Source organism: Oncorhynchus keta, chromosome 29, assembly GCF_023373465.1.
Source record: "Oncorhynchus keta strain PuntledgeMale-10-30-2019 chromosome 29, Oket_V2, whole genome shotgun sequence".
Taxonomy (NCBI): Eukaryota; Metazoa; Chordata; class Actinopteri; order Salmoniformes; family Salmonidae; genus Oncorhynchus; species Oncorhynchus keta.
In genome coordinates, this window is record NC_068449.1 from 707,501 (window position 1) to 725,000 (window position 17,500).

Below are 17,500 nucleotides of genomic sequence, written 5' to 3' on the forward strand. Positions count from 1 at the left end.
GGGTTTAATATGGATCCCCATTAGTTCCTGCCAAGGCAGCAGCTACTCTTCCTGGGGTTTATTATGGATCCCCATTAGTTCCTGCCAAGGCAGCAGCTACTCTTCCTGGGGTTTATTATGGATCCCCATTAGTTCCTGCCAAGGCAGCGGCTACTCTTCCTGGGGGGTTTACTCTTTATGGATCCCCATTAGTTCCTGCCAAGGCAGCGGCTACTCTTCCTGGGGTTTATTATGGATCCCCGTTAGTTCCTACCAAGGCAGCAGCTACTCTTCATGGGGTTTATTATGGATCCCCATTAGTTCCTTCCAAGGCAAGAGCTACTCTTCTTGGGGTTTATTATGGATCCCCATTAGTTCCTGCCAAGGCAGCAGCTACTCTTCCTGGGGTTTATTATGGATCCCCATTAGTTCCTGCCAAGGCAGCGGCTACTCTTCCTGGGGTTTATTACGGATCCCCATTAGTTCCTGCCAAGGCAGCAGCTACTCTTCCTGGGGTTTATTATGGATCCTCATTAGTTCCTGCTAAGGCAGCAGCTACTCTTCCTGGGGTTTATTATGGATCCCCATTAGTTCCTGCCAAGGCAGCAGCTTCTCTTCTGGGGTTTATTATGGATCCCCATTAGTTCCTGCCAAGGCAGCAGCTACTCTTCCTGGGGTTTATTATGGATCCCCATTAGTTCCTGCCAAGGCAGCGGCTACTCTTCCTGGGGTTTATTATGGATCCTCATTAGTTCCTGCTAAGGCAGCAGCTACTCTTCCTGGGGTTTATTATGGATCCTCATTAGTTCCTGCCAAGGCAGCAGCTACTCTTCCTGGGGTTTATTACGGATCCCCATTAGTTCCTGCCAAGGCAGCAGCTACTCTTCCTGGGGTTTATTATGGATCCCCATTAGTTCCTGCCAAGGCAGCAGCTACTCTTCCTGGGGTTTATTATGGATCCCCATTAGTTCCTGCCAAGGCAGCGGCTACTCTTCCTGGGGTTTATTATGGATCCTCATTAGTTCCTGGTAAGGCAGCAGCTACTCTTCCTGGGGTTTATTACGGATCCCCATTAGTTCCTGCCAAGGCAGCAGCTACTCTTCCTGGGGTTTATTATGGATCCCCATTAGTTCCTGCCAAGGCAGCAGCTACTCTTCCTGGGGTTTATTATGGATCCCCATTAGTTCCTGCCAAGGCAGCGGCTACTCTTCCTGGGGTTTATTATGGATCCTCATTAGTTCCTGGTAAGGCAGCAGCTACTCTTCCTGGGGTTTATTATGGATCCCCATTAGTTCCTGCCAAGGCAGCAGCTACTCTTCCTGGGGTTTATTACGGATCCCCATTAGTTCCTGCCAAGGCAGCAGCTACTCTTCCTGGGGTTTATTATGGATCCTCATTAGTTCCTGCTAAGGCAGCAGCTACTCTTCCTGGGGTTTATTATGGATCCCCATTAGTTCCTGCCAAGGCAGCAGCTTCTCTTCTGGGGTTTATTATGGATCCCCATTAGTTCCTGCCAAGGCAGCAGCTACTCTTCCTGGGGTTTATTATGGATCCCCATTAGTTCCTGCCATTAGTTCCTGTTGCCAAGGCAGCAGCTCCTCCCATAGAACTCTCCTACCTCCCTCACATAGAACTCTCCTCCCTCCCTCACATAGAACTCTCCTCCCTCCCTCACCCTCATGCAGAACTCTCCTCCCTCCCTCACCCTCATGTAGAACTCTCGTCCCTCCCTCACCCTCATGCAGAACTCTCCTCCCTCACCCTCATGTAGAACTCTCCTCCCTCCCTCACCCTCATGCAGAACTCTCCTCCCTCCCTCACCCTCATGTAGAACTCTCCTCCCTCCCTCCCTCCCTCCCTCCCTCCCCCTCCCTCCCTCCCTCCCTCCCTCCCTCCCTCACCCTCATGTAGAACTCTCCTGCCTCCCTCACCCTCATGCAGAACTCTCCTCCCTCCCTCACCCTCATGTAGAACTCTCCTCCCTCCCTCCCTCCCTCCCTCCCTCCCTCCCTCCCTCCCTCCCTCCCTCCCTCCCTCACCCTCATGTAGAACTCTCCTGCCTCCCTCACCCTTATGTAGAACTCTCCTCCCTCTCTCACCCTCATGTAGAACTCTCCTCCCTCCCTCCCTCCCTCCCTCCCTCCCTCCCTCACCCTCATGTAGAACTCTCCTCCCTCCCTCACCCTCATGTAGAACTCTCCTCCCTCCCTCACCCTCATGTAGAACTCTCCTCCCTCCCTCCCTCACCCTCATGTAGAACTCTCCTCCCTCCCTCCCTCACCCTCATGTAGAACTCTCCTCCCTCCCTCACCCTCATGTAGAACTCTCCTCCCTCCCTCACCCTCATGTAGAACTCTCCTCCCTCTCTCACCCTCATGTAGAACTCTCCTCCCTCCCTCACCCTCATGTAGAACTCTCCTCCCTCCCTCACCCTCATGTAGAACTCTCCTCCCTCCCTCACCCTCATGTAGAACTCTCCTCCCTCCTTCATGTAGAACTCTCCTCCCTCCCTCCCTCCCTCCCTCCCTCCCTCCCTCCCTCCCTCACCCTCATGTAGAACTCTCCTCCCTCCCTCATGTAGAACTCTCCTGCCTCCCTCACCCTCATGTAGAACGCTCCTCCCTCCCTCCCTCACCCTCATGTAGAACTCTCCTCCCTCCCTCCCTCACCCTCATGTAGAACTCTCCTCCCTCCCTCCCTCACCCTCATGTAGAACTCTCCTCCCTCCCTCACCCTCATGTAGAATGCTCCTCCCTCCCTCCCTCACCCTCATGTAGAACTCTCCTCCCTCCCTCACCCTTATGTAGAACTCTCCTTCCTCCCTCACCCTCATGTAGAACTCTCCTCCCTCCCTCACCCTCATGTAGAACTCTCCTCCCTCCCTCACCCTCATGTAGAACTCTCCTCCCTCCCTCACCCTCATGTAGAACTCTCCTCCCTCCCTCACCCTCATGTAGAACTCTCCTCCCTCCCTCCCTCCCTCCCTCACCCTCATGTAGAACTCTCCACCCTCCCTCCCTCACCCTCATGTAGAACTCTCCTCCCTCCCTCCCTCACCCTCATGTAGAACTCTCCTCCCTCTCTCACCCTCATGTAGAACTCTCCTCCCTCCCTCACCCTCATGTAGAATGCTCCTCCCTCCCTCACCCTCATGTAGAACGCTCCTCCCTCCCTCACCCTCATGTAGAACTCTCCTCCCTCCCTCACCCTCATGTAGAATGCTCCTCCCTCCCTCACCCTCATGTAGAATGCTCCTCCCTCCCTCCCTCACCCTCATGTAGAACTCTCCTCCCTCCCTCACCCTCATGTAGAATGCTCCTCCCTCCCTCCCTCACTCTCATGTAGAACTCTCCTCCCTCCCTCACCCTCATGTAGAACTCTCCTCCCTCTCTCACCCTCATGTAGAACTCTCCTCCCTCCCTCACCCTCATGTAGAACTCTCCTCCCTCCCTCACCCTCATGTAGAACGCTCCTCCCTCCCTCCCTCACCCTCATGTAGAACTCTCGTCCCTCGTTGCCCGGTCCTTTGATCTGGAAGATGTAGAAAGCTCCAGGGTATCTGGTAGTGGCCTGCATCTGGAAGATGTCTGCTGGGACGCTGCGGCCTGAGGACAGGTCCATGTGACGGTAAAGGATGGTGAAGGGCCTGTCTCTGCAAGCTGGGTTCTCAGCACTACACATACACTGACTGGAGAGAGGGAGAGGAGGGAAGAAAACGTACTTTAAGCTTGGTTAATAATATAACAGTATAATAGGTACATTTATATATACACAACTAAAACATCAGAAGTATCACATCAACACATGATCACTAGCTAGGTTTCCATCCAATTGGGGATCATCAAAAAAATCTGCATAAAAATTAGCATTTTCCCACTAGAGATGTGTTTCCAACCAATTGGGGATCATCAAAAAAATCTGCATAAAAATTAGCATTTTCCCACTAGAGATGTGTTTCCAACCAATTGGGGATCATCAAAAAAATCTGCATAAAAATTAGCATTTTCCCACTAGAGGTGTGTTTCCATCCAATTGAATTGCAGCAGATAAAAGGATGTGAATGATGACACAGTATGCATAAAAATAACTTTTGTGGATAAATTCCCCCAAAAAAGAAAAAGAGACTTAAATAGGTTTCCAGACACATTTTAAACTCTAAAAATGTGTATATATGTGTATATATCGAATGTGTATATATATGTGTATATATCGAATGTGTATATACAGTGCCTTGCGAAAGTATTCGGCCCCCTTGAACTTTGCGACCTTTTGCCACATTTCAGGCTTCAAACATAAAGATATAAAACTGTATTTTTTTGTGAAGAATCAACAACAAGTGGGACACAGTCATGAAGTGGAACGACATTTATTGGATATTTCAAACTTTTTTAACAAATCAAAAACGGAAAAATTTGGGTGTGCAAAATTATTCAGCCCCCTTAAGTTAATACTTTGTAGCGCCACCTTTTGCTGCGATTACAGCTGTAAGTCGCTTGGGGTATGTCTATCAGTTTTGCACATCGAGAGACTGAAATTTTTTCCCATTCCTCCTTGCAAAACAGCTCGAGCTCAGTAATGTGGCAAAAGGTTGCAAAGTTCAAGGGGGCCGAATACTTTCACAAGGCACTGTATGTGTATATATCGAATGTGTCTACTCAGTTATTGGCCCCTGTGCTCTAGCCAACAGCTGGCAGATATAGTATCCTACATTATTATTACGAACAAAAAAGAGCGAGATCCTTTTTATTTTTCAAACTGCAGCCGAGCTCGAGATCATCATGTCACTAAGATTACTTAGATTACTGACAAATTGCCATTAGCAATTTTAATAATTAATTATTAATCATTAATAATATTTATAATCTAATATGTTAGGTTATTATTTCCATATTTACACATAAGGGAATTTCCCATCATTCATTTAGTCGACATTTGGAAAGTTCACCAACAAATTAGCTGTTTTCAAATAAGTCGGTCGTGACATTTTCGTTTTTCAACCACTCCACAAATTTCTTGTTAACAAACTATACTGTAGTTTTGTCAAGTCGGTTAGGACATCTACTTTGTGCATGACACGAGTCATTTTTCCAACAATTGTTTACAGACAGATTATTTCACTTATAATTCACTGCATCATAATTCCAGTGGGTCAGAAGTTTACATACACTAAGTTAACTGTGAAAATGATGTCATGTGAAAATGATGTCATGGCTTTAGAAGCTTCTGATAGGCTAATTGACATCATTTGAGTCAATTGGAGGTGTACCTGTGGATGTATTTCAAGGCCTACCTTCAAACTCAGTGCCTTTTTGTTTGACATCATAGGAAAATCAAAAGAAATCAGCCAAGACCTTAGAAAAATAATTGTAGACCTCCACAGGTCTGGTTCATCCTTGGGAGCAATTTCCAAACGCCTGAAGGTACCACGTTTATCTGTACAAACAATAGTACACGAGTATACACACCATGGGACCACGCAGCTGTCAGGAAGGAGACGCATTCTGTCTCCTAGAGATGAACGTACTTTGGTGCGAAAAGTGCAAATCAATCCCAGAACAACAGCAAAGGACCTTGTGAAAATGCTGCAGGAAACAGGTACAAAAGTATCTATATCCACAGTAAAACAAGTCCTATATCGACATAACCTGAAAAGCCACTCAGCAAGGAAGAAGCCACTGCTCCAAAATCACCCTAAAAAAGCCAGACTACGGTTTGCAACTGCACATGGGGACAAAGATCGTACTTTTTGAAGAAATGTCCTCTGGTCTGATGAAACAAAAATAGAACTGTTTGGACATAATGACCATCATAATGTTTGGAGGAAAAAGGGGTAGGCTTGCAAGCTGAAGAACACCATCCCAACCATGAAGCACGGGGGTGGCAGCATCATGTTGTGGGGGTGCTTTGCTGCAGGAGGGACTGGCACACTAAACAAAATAGATGGCATCATGAGGAGGAAAAGTATGTGGATATATTGAAGCAACATCTCAAGACATCAGTCAGGAAGTTAAAGCTTAGTTGCAAATGGGTCTTCCAAATGGACAATGACCCCAAGCATACTTCCAAATATGTGGCAAAATGGCTTAAGGAAGTCAAGGTATTGGAGTGGCCACCACAAAGCCCTGACCTCAATCCTATTGAAAATTTGTGGGCAGAACTGAAAAAGCGTATGCGAGCAAGGAGGCCTACAAACTTGACTCAGTTACACCAGCTCTGTCAGGAGGATTGGGCCAAAATTCACCCAATGTATTGTGGGAAGCTTGTGGAAGGCCACCCAAAACGTTTGACCCAAGTTAAACAATTTGGTAATGCTACCAAATACTAATTGAGTGTATGTACACTTCTGACCCACTGAGAATGTGATGAAAGAAATAAAAGTTGAAAATAAATCATTCTCTCTCTACTATTATTCTGACATTTCACATTCTTAAACTAAAGTGGTGATGCTAACTGACTTATGACAGGGAATTTTTACTCAGATTAAATGTCAGGAATTTAATTTAAACTGAGTTTAAATGTATTTGGCTAAGGTGTATGTTAACTTCTGACATCAACTGTACGTGTAAGGGACACCCCTTCAAATTGGTAGATATTTCAGCCACACCCATTGCTGACAGGTGTATAAAGTCGAGCACACCACCATGCAATCTCCATAGACAAACAGTAGCAGTAGAATGGCCTTAATGAAGAGCCCACCGTGGTACTGTCATAGGACGCCACCTTTCTATCAAGACAGTATGTCAAATTTCTGCCCTGCTAGAGCTGCCCCGGTCAACTGTAAGTGCTGTTATTGTGAGGTGGAAATGTCTAGGAGAAACAACGGCTCAGCTGTGAAGTGGTAGGCCACACAAGCTCACATAATGGGACCGCCGAGTGCTGAAGCACGTAAAAAAGTAATCTGTCCTCGGTTGCAACACTCACTACCGAGTTCCAAACTGCCTCGGAAAGCAACGTCAGCACAATAATTGTTTGTCAGGAGCTTAATGAAATGGGTTTCAATGGCCGAGCAGCCGCACACAAGCCTAAGATCACAACGAGCAATGCCAAGCGTTGGAGTGGTGTAAAGCTCGCCGCCATTGGACTCTGGAGCAATGGAAAAGTGTGATGTGGAAGAACTTGACTGGCCTGCCCAGAGCCCTGACCTCAACCAAATCAAACACCTTTGGGATTAATTGAAACGCCGACTGCGTGCCAGAACTCGTCTCCCAACATCAGTGCCCGACATCACTAATGCTCTTGTGGCTGAATGGAAGCAAGTCCGCCGCAGCAATGTTTCAACATCTAGTGGAAAACCTTCCCAGAAGAGTGGAGGCTGTTATAGCAGCAATGTTCCAACATCTAGTGGAAAGCCTTCCCAGAAGAGTGGAGGCTGTTATAGCAGCAATGTTCCAACATCTAGTGGAAAGCCTTCCCAGAAGAGTGGAGGCTGTTATAGCAGCAATGTTCCAACATCTAGTGGAAAGCCTTCCCAGAAGAGTGGAGGCTGTTATAGCAGCAATGTTCCAACATCTAGTGGAAAGCCTTCCCAGAAGAGTGGAGGCTGTTATAGCAGCAATGTTCCAACATCTAGTGGAAAGCCTTCCCAGAAGAGTGGAGGCTGTTATAGCAGCAATGTTCCAACATCTAGTGGAAAGCCTTCCCAGAAGAGTGGAGGCTGTTATAGCAGCAATGTTCCAACATCTAGTGGAAAGCCTTCCCAGAAGAGTGGAGGCTGTTATAGCAGCAATGTTCCAACATCTAGTGGAAAGCCTTCCCAGAAGAGTGGAGGCTGTTATAGCAGCAAAGGGGGGGGACCAACTCCAGATTAACACCAATGATTTTGGAATGAGATGTTTGACGAGCAGGTGTCCACGTACTTTTGGTCAAGTAGTGTATTGCTTTTAAAAAACCTTCTGATGTCATAAAGGAATTCCTTTTAAATTATTTAAATTATTCTTAAAGTTCTAAGCGTTAAAATAGCAATAGTTAGTTATAATGAGAGACATTGACTAGGCATTAATATGACTACAGTCCTGAGAGAGAGAGAGAGAGAGAGAGAGAGAGAGAGAGAGAGAGAGAGAGAGAGAGAGAGAGAGAGAGAGAGAGAGAGAGAGAGAGAGAGAGAGAGAGAGAGAGAGAAAAAGGAGAGAGAGAGAGAAAGAGAGAGAGAGAGAGAGGGAGAGAGAGAGAGAGAGGAGAGGGAGAGAGGAGAGAGAGAGAGAGAGAGACAGAGAGAGAGAGGAGAGGGAGAGAGGAGAGAGAGAGAGAGAGAGAGAGAGAGAGAGAGAGGGAGAGAGAGAGAGAGAGAGAGAGAGAGAGAGAGATAAAGGAGAGAGAGAGAGAAAGAGAGAGAGAGAGAGAGAGAGAGAGAGAGAGAGAGAGAGAGGAGAGAGAGGAGAGAGAGAGAGAGAGAGACAGAGAGAGAGAGGAGAGGGAGAGAGGAGAGAGAGAGAGAGAGAGAGAGAGAGAGAGAGGAGAGGGAGAGAGAGAGAGAGAGAGAGAGAGAGAGAGAGAGAGAGAGAGAGAGAGAGAGAGAGAGAGAGAGAGAGAGAGAGAGAAAAAGGAGAGAGAGAGAGAAAGAGAGAGAGAGAGAGAGAGGGAGAGAGAGAGAGAGAGGAGAGGGAGAGAGGAGAGAGAGAGAGAGAGAGACAGAGAGAGAGAGAGGGAGAGAGAGAGAGAGAGAGAGAGAGAGAGAGAGAGAGAGAGAGAGAGAGAGAGAGAGAGAGAGAGAGAGGAGAGGGAGAGAGAGAGAGAGAGAGAGAGAGAGAGAGAGATAAAGGAGAGAGAGAGAGAAAAGAGAGAGAGAGAGAGAGAGAGAGAGAGAGGGAGAGAGAGAGAGGAGAGAGAGAGAGAGAGAGAGAGAGAGAGGAGAGAGAGAGAGGAGAGGGAGAGAGAGAGAGAGAGAGAGAGAGAGAGAGAGAGAGAGAGAGAGAGAGAGAGAGAGAGAGAGAGAGAGAGAGAGAGAGAGAGAGAGAGAGAGAGAGAGAGAGAAAAAAAAGGAGAGAGAGGAGAGAGAGAATATTGAGAGTACTTACTTGTCATTGAGTTCAACGTACGGTGGATCACATTTTAGCAGATCCAAGCATGTATAGCCTCCCTGGAAATTGAAACATACTTGTGCTGTTGTACACGTGTTGTTACCAGTCTCACATTCATTGATATCTTCAAAAATATAAAACACACAACAATTAATGACAGTTAGACAACATCATCATCCATCATAACAAATTTGAAATATTATTATTACACAATGAAAACAAAACAAGGTATACTAAACTAAAGGACTAAACCCTGTTCCTGGAGAGATACCTACTGTAGGTTTACATTTATCTAGTCCAGGGCTCTCCGACCCTGTTCCTGGAGAGATACCTACTGTAGGTTTACATCTATCTAGTCCAGGGCTCTCCAACCCTGTTCCTGGAGAGATACCTACTGTAGGTTTACATTTATCTCGTCCAGGGCTCTCCAACCCTGTTCCTGGAGAGATACCTACTGTAGGTTTACATCTATCTAGTCCAGGGCTCTCCAACCCTGTTCCTGGAGAGATACCTACTGTAGGTTTACATCTATCTAGTCCAGGGCTCTCCGACCCTGTTCCTGGAGAGATACCTACTGTAGGTTTACATCTATCTATTCCTATCTAGAAAGGTTATGGTAAAGTTAGTCCTGGGGTGAATCTAAAAAGTCTTCTCATCACCTTCCCAAAATGCCAGAGGTAAACGAGGACAGCATTTGAGAGAAGATCCTTAGTTTCCTCTGACATTTTGAGTAAGAAGCGAGGAGAGAGGACGCAAGGCAAGGAATCAAGCATTTCGCTACACCAGCAATAACATCTGCTAAATATGTGTATGTGACCAATAACATCTGCTAAATATGTGTATGGACCAATAACATCTGCTAACCATGTGTATGCGACCAATAACATCTGATAAATATGTGTATGGACCAATAACATCTGCTAAATATGTGTATGGACCAATAACATCTGCTAACCATGTGTATGTGACCAATAACATCTGATAAATATGTGTATGGACCAATAACATCTGCTAACCATGTGTATGGACCAATAACATCTGATAACCATGTGTATGTGACCAATAACATCTGCTAACCATGTGTATGGACCAATAACATCTGCTAACTATGTGTATGTGACCAATAACATCTGTTAACCATGTGTATGTGCCCAATAACATCTGCTAAATATGTGTATGGACCAATAACATCTGCTAACCATGTGTATGTGACCAATAACATCTGTTAACCATGTGTATGGACCAATAACATGTGATTTGATATACTGAGATTCATCCAGTAAGTCCTGTCATGCTGACAGATTACAGACTACTGTTAGTAGGTGTCCTGAATACCTTCACAGCTCCTCCCATTCCCTGGACAGGTTAGGGTTAGTACAGTAGGTGTCCTGAATACCTTCACAGCTCCTCCCACTCCCTGGACAGGTTAGGGTTAGTACAGTAGGTGTCCTGAATACCTTCACAGCTCCTCCCACTCCCTGGACAGGTTAGGGTTAGTACAGTAGGTGTCCTGAATACCTTCACAGCTCCTCCCACTCCCTGGACAGGTTAGGGTTAGTACAGTAGGTGTCCTGAATACCTTCACAGCTCCTCCCATCCTCATAAAGATAGTATCCCGCTGGGCAGTGACACTGGAAGGACCCTGGGGTGTTCACACAGCGGTGCTGACACAGAAACTCTGAGAAACCACACTCGTCCAGGTCTATAGGCGATACACAGCATTAGTAGTTATCATGTAACACCACAGTACATCACAATACATCACAGTACACCACGTAACACCACAGTACATCACAGTACACCACATAACACCACATAACACCACAGCACACCACAGTACACCACAGTACACCACGTAACACCACAGTACATCACAGTACACCATGTAACACCACAGTACATCACAGTACACCATGTAACACCACAGTACATCACAGTACACCACGTAACACCACAGTACATCACATTACATCACAGTACACCACGTAACACCACAGTACATCACAGTACACCACGTAACACCACAGTACATCACAGTACACCACGTAACACCACAGTACACCACGTAACACCACAGTACATCACAGTACACCATGTAACACCACAGTACATCACAGTACACCACGTAACACCACAGTACATCACAGTACACCACGTAACACCACAGTACACCACGTAACACCACAGTACATCACAGTACACCATGTAACACCACAGTACATCACAGTACACCATGTAACACCACAGTACATCACATTACATCACAGTACACCACGTAACACCACAGTACATCACAGTACACCACAGTACACCACAGTACACCACGTAACAACACAGTACAACACAGTACATACACCACAGTACACCACAGTACATCACAGTACACCACGTAACACCACAGTACATCACAGTACACCACAGTACATCACAGTACACCACAGTACATCACAGTACACCACCGTACATCACAGTACACCACAGTCCACCACAGTACATCACAGTACACCACAGTACACCACAGTACATCACAGTACATCACAGTACACCACAGTACACCACAGTACAACACAGTACAACACATCATAGTCATCACTGTCATTACAATATTGACCAAGAATTACAGTTCAACGTGTAATGACTGAACCACAGCTAGATGTCGAATAATGACTGAACCACAGCTAGATGTCGAATAATGACTGAACCACAGCTAGATGTCGAATAATGACTGAACCACAGCTAGATGTCGAATACTGACTGAACCACAGCTAGATGTCGAATAATGACTGAACCACAGCTTGATCTCGAATAATGACTGAACCACAGCTAAATGTCAAATAATGACTGAACCACAGCTAAATGTCAAATAATGACTGAACCACAGCTAGATGTCGAATAATGACTGAACCACAGCTAAATAATGATTGGATGGTTATGAATCACTAGGTCACCATAGACCTCATTTATCTGTCTCACTTCAACAACCTAGTGGCTCAAATAGCACCCTATTCCCTATATAGTGCACCATAGGGCTCTGGGCAAAAGTAGTGCACTATATAGGGAATAGGGTTCCAAAGGGCTCTGGTCAAAAGTAGTGCACTATATAGGGAATAGGGCTCTGGTCTAAAGTAGTGCACTATATAGGGAATAGGGTGCCATAGGTCTGTGGTCAAAGTAGTGCACTATATAGGGAATAGGGTTCCATAGGGCTCTGGTCAAAAATAGTGCACTATATAGGGTATAGGGTGCCATGGGGCTCTGGTCTAAAGTAGTGCACTATATAGGGAATAGGGCTCTGGTCTAAAGTAGTGCACCATATAGGGAATAGGGCTGTGGTCTAAAGTAGTGCACTATATAGGGAATAGGGCTGTGGTCTAAAGTAGTGCACTATATAGGGAATAGGGTGTCATTTGGGATGGACAGCCTTCTCTTTAGTTGCTGTAGCACAGAACATATTTGATCTCTCATCATCACCATTGCAGGTGGTGCCGTCAGAAGCCAGCTCAAATCCCTCTTCACAGCTACACATGTAGGAACCGTAGGTGTTGAAACAGCCGTGGGCACAGGGGTTATCCTCACACTCGTCCACGTCTAGAGAGGAGAGGAGGTTTAATTACAGGTGTTGAAACAGCCGTGGGCACAGGGGTTATCCTCACACTCGTCCACGTCTAGAGAGGAGAGGAGGTTGAATTACAGGTGTTGAAGGAGGTTAGAGTAACACCTTCACTACAACATTACCACAAGGTTATTACCTTGACTTTTTCCACATTTTGTTGTGTTACAGCCTGATTTTAAAATGTATTACTGGCCTACCCACAATACCTCATAATATCAAAAAGGAAATATGGTTTTAACAACAAAAATTGAACAAATTAATTTACAAATAAAAAACTGAAATGTCTTGAGTCGAGAAGTATTCAACCCCTTAGTTATGAAAAGCTTAAAACCTCTTAAGGACAAGACACCCTTTAAAAAAAAAAATGTTTGCCCCTAAAATGACATACCCAAATCTAACTGCCTGTAGCTCAGGACCTGAAGCAAGGATATGCATATTTTTGGTACCATTTGAAAGGAAACACTTTGACGTTTGTGGAAATGTGAAAGGAATGTAGGAGAATATAACACATTAGATCTGGTAAAAGATAATACAAAGATAAAAAACGTTTGTTTTCTAGTTATTAATTTTACCGGTCACCGCTCCAATAGAGGTTAAAGTTCAGGAGTAAAAATGTGCTTAACAAGTCACATGAATGACTACCTCATCTCTGTACCCAAACACATACAATTACATGCGAGCAGTGAATTTCAAACACAGACTCAACCACAAAAACCAGGGAGGGTTTTCCACTGCCTCACAAAGAAGGCCACCGATTGGTAGATGGGTAAACATTTACATTTACATTTAAGTCATTTAGCAGACGCTCTTATCCAGAGCGACTTACAAATTGGTGCATCATCAAACATGTAAAAAGACGATTTTTTTTGTACCTTTATTTAAGAAGGCAGGTCAGTTAAGAACAAATTCTTATTTTCAGTGACGGCCTACTGGGGAAAAGTGTCTTGTTCAGGGGCAGAAAGACAGATTTGTACCTTGTCAGCTCGGGGATATGAACTTGCAACCTTCCGGTTACTAGTCCAACACTCTAACCACTAGGCTACCCTGTCGCCTCTACACTCTAACCACCAGGCTACCCTGCCGCCTCTCCATTCTAACCACTAGGCTACCCTGCCGCCTCTACACTCTAACCACTAGGCTACCCTGCCACCTCTACACTCTAACCACTAGGCTACCCTGCCACCTCTACACTCTAACCACTAGGCTACCCTGCCACCTCTACACTCTAACCACTAGGCTACCCTGCCACCTCTACACTCTAACCACTAGGCTACCCTACCTCCTCTACACTCTAACCACTAGGCTACCCTGCCACCTCTACACTCTAACCACTAGGCTACCCTGCCACCTCTACACTCTAACCACTAGGCTACCCTACCTCCTCTACACTCTAACCACTAGGCTACCCTACCTCCTCTACACTCTAACCACTAGGCTACCTGCCTCCTCTACACTCTAACCACTAGGCTACCTACCTCCTCTACACTCTAACCACTAGGCTACCAGCCTCCTCTACACTCTAACCACTAGGCTACCTGCCTCCTCTACACTCTAACCACTAGGCTACCCTGCCGCCCCTCCACTCTAACCACTAGGCTACCTGCCACCTCTACACTCTAACCACTAGGCTACCCTGCCGCCTCTCCACTCTAACCACTAGGCTACCCTGCCGCCCCTCCACTCTAACCACTAGGCTACCCTACCTCCTCTACACTCTAACCACTAGGCTACCCTGCCACCTCTACACTCTAACCACTAGGCTACCCTGCCACCTCTACACTCTAACCACTAGGCTACCCTACCTCCTCTACACTCTAACCACTAGGCTACCCTGCCGCCTCTACACTCTAACCACTAGGCTACCTGCCTCCTCTACACTCTAACCACTAGACTACCTGCCGCCCCTCCACTCTAACCACTAGGCTACCCTGCCGCCTCTACACTCTAACCATTAGGCTACCTGCCTCCTCTACACTCTAACCACTAGACTACCTGCCGCCCCTCCACTCTAACCACTAGGCTACCCTGCCGCCTCTACACTCTAACCACTAGGCTACCCTACCTCCTCTACACTCTAACCACTAGGCTACCCTGCCTCCTCTACACTCTAACCACTAGGCTACCTGCCTCCTCTACACTCTAACCACTAGGCTACCCTGCCGCCCCTCCACTCTAACCACTAGGCTACTCTAACCATTAGGCTACCGCCTCTACACTCTAACCACTAGGCTAACCACCTACCTCCTCTACACTCTAACCACTAGGCTACCCTACCTCCTCTACACTCTAACCACTAGGCTACCCTGCCTCCTCTACACTCTAACCACTAGGCTACCTGCCTCCTCTACACTCTAACCACTAGGCTACCTGCCGCCCTCCACTCTAACCTAGGCTACCTGCCGCCTCTCCACTCTAACCACTAGGCTACCCTGCCGCCCCTACACTCTAACCTCTAGGCTACCCTGCCGCCTCTCCACTCTAACCACTAGGCTACCCTGCCGCCTCTACACTCTAACCACTAGGCTACCCTGCCGCCCCTCCACTCTAACCACTAGGCTACCCTACCAACTCTACACTCTAACCACTAGGCTACCCTGCCGCCCTCCACTCTAACCACTAGGCTACCCTGCCTCCTCTACACTAACCACTAGGCTACCCTACCTCCTCCACTCTAACCACTAGGCTACCCTACCTCCTCCACTCTAACCACTAGGCTACCCTACCTCCCTCCACTCTAACCACTAGGCTACCCTACCTCCCTCCACTCTAACCACTAGGCTACCCTACCTCCCCTCCACTCTAACCACTAGGCTACCCTACCTCCCCTCCACTCTAACCACTAGGCTACCCTGCCACCTCTACACTCTAACCACTAGGCTACCCTGCCGCCCCTCCACTCTAACCACTAGGCTACCCTACCAACTCTACACTCTAACCACTAGGCTACCCTGCCGCCCCTCCACTCTAACCACTAGGCTACCCTGCCTCCCCTCCACTCTAACCACTAGGCTACCCTACCGCCCCTCCACTCTAACCACTAGGCTACCCTGCCGCCTCTCCACTCTAACCACTAGGCTACCCTGCCGCCTCTACACTCTAACCACTAGGCTACCCTGCCGCCCCTCCACTCTAACCACTAGGCTACCCTACCAACTCTACACTCTAACCACTAGGCTACCCTGCCGCCCCTCCACTCTAACCACTAGGCTACCCTGCCTCCTCTACACTAACCACTAGGCTACCCTACCTCCCCTCCACTCTAACCACTAGGCTACCCTACCTCCCCTCCACTCTAACCACTAGGCTACCCTACCTCCCCTCCACTCTAACCACTAGGCTACCCTACCTCCCCTCCACTCTAACCACTAGGCTACCCTACCTCCCCTCCACTCTAACCACTAGGCTACCCTACCTCCCCTCCACTCTAACCACTAGGCTACCCTGCCGCCTCTACACTCTAACCACTAGGCTACCCTGCCGCCCCTCCACTCTAACCACTAGGCTACCCTACCAACTCTACACTCTAACCACTAGGCTACCCTGCCGCCCCTCCACTCTAACCACTAGGCTACCCTGCCTCCTCTACACTAACCACTAGGCTACCCTACCTCCCCTCCACTCTAACCACTAGGCTACCCTACCTCCCCTCCACTCTAACCACTAGGCTACCCTACCTCCCCTCCACTCTAACCACTAGGCTACCCTACCTCCCCTCCACTCTAACCACTAGGCTACCCTACCTCCCCTCCACTCTAACCACTAGGCTACCCTACCTCCCCTCCACTCTAACCACTAGGCTACCCTACCTCCCTCCACTCTAACCACTAGGCTACCCTACCTCCCCTCCACTCTAACCACTAGGCTACCCTACCCCCCTCCACTCTAACCACTAGGCTACCCTACCTCCCCTCCACTCTAACCACTAGGCTACCCTACCTCCCCTCCACTCTAACCACTAGGCTACCCTACCTCCCCTCCACTCTAACCACTAGGCTACCCTGCCACCCCAACATTGAATATTGGAGAGGAAGGAAACTGCTCAGGGATTTCACCAGGAGGCCAATGATGACTTAAAAACAGTTACAGAGTTTAATGGCTGTGATAGGAGAACACTGAGGATGGATCAACAACATTGGAGTTACTCCACAATACTAACCTAAATGACAGAGTTTAATGGCTGTGATAGGAGACAACTGAGGATGGATCAACAACATTGTAGTTACTCCACAATACTAACCTAAATGACAGAGTTTAATGGCTGTGATAGGAGACAACTGAGGATGGATCAACAACATTGGAGTTACTCCACAATACTAACCTAAATGACAGAGTGAAAAGGAAGCCTTGAGAGAACATAAAATATTCCAAAAGACGCATCCTGTTTCCAACGAGTCACTAAAGTAATACTGCAAGTAATGTGGCAAAGCAATTAACTTTTTGTCCTGAACACAAAATGTTATGTTTGGGGCCAATCCCATACAAACACATTACTGAGTACCACTCTCCATATTTCCAAGCATAGTGGTGGCTGCACCATGTTATGGGTATGCTTGTAATCTATAAGGACTGGGGAGTTTTTCAGGATAAAAAAATAAACGGAATGGAGCTAAGCACAGGCAATATCCTAGAGGAAAACCTGGTTCAGTCTGCTTTCCACCAGACACTGAGATGAATTCACCTTTCATCAGGACAATAACCTAAAACACAAGGCCAAATATACACTGAAGTTGCTTACCAAGAAGACAGTGAATGTTCCTGAGTGGCCGAGTTACAGTTTTGTCTTAAATTTACTTTAAAATCTATGGCAAAACCTGAAAATCGCTGTCTTAGCAATGATCAACAACCAACTGGACAGAGCTTGAAGAATTTAGAAAATCATAAAATGGGCAAA

General features: G+C 47.1%; 1 protein-coding gene and 1 long non-coding RNA gene across 3 annotated transcripts in view; both read right to left on the reverse strand.

Annotated features, from left to right (window-relative positions):
* The window catches only part of fbln5 (fibulin 5), a 75,212-nt gene that overhangs the window by 4,720 nt on the left and 52,992 nt on the right, over positions 1-17,500 (reverse strand). Inside the window, exons 7-10 of one of the 2 annotated variants that reach the window (XM_052485470.1) lie at positions 12,468-12,584; positions 10,576-10,698; positions 8,994-9,120; positions 3,469-3,667 (exon numbers count right to left, since the gene is read on the reverse strand). In XM_052485470.1, coding sequence (XP_052341430.1) covers positions 3,469-3,667; positions 8,994-9,120; positions 10,576-10,698; positions 12,468-12,584 — 566 coding nt within the window. Of the gene's footprint in view, positions 1-3,434; positions 3,668-8,993; positions 9,121-10,575; positions 10,699-12,467; positions 12,585-17,500 lie in introns of both variants that reach the window. The other variant, XM_052485471.1, reaches the window with a different exon arrangement.
* Positions 12,672-17,500, reverse strand: part of LOC127913462 (uncharacterized) — a 5,150-nt gene continuing 321 nt past the window's right edge. Inside the window, exons 1-5 of the long non-coding RNA XR_008085593.1 lie at positions 16,513-17,500; positions 15,628-16,415; positions 15,466-15,594; positions 14,847-14,951; positions 12,672-14,440 (exon numbers count right to left, since the gene is read on the reverse strand). The exon at positions 16,513-17,500 is cut by the window's right edge and continues 321 nt beyond it. This is a non-coding gene — a long non-coding RNA (uncharacterized LOC127913462). The remainder of the gene's footprint in view (positions 14,441-14,846; positions 14,952-15,465; positions 15,595-15,627; positions 16,416-16,512) is intronic.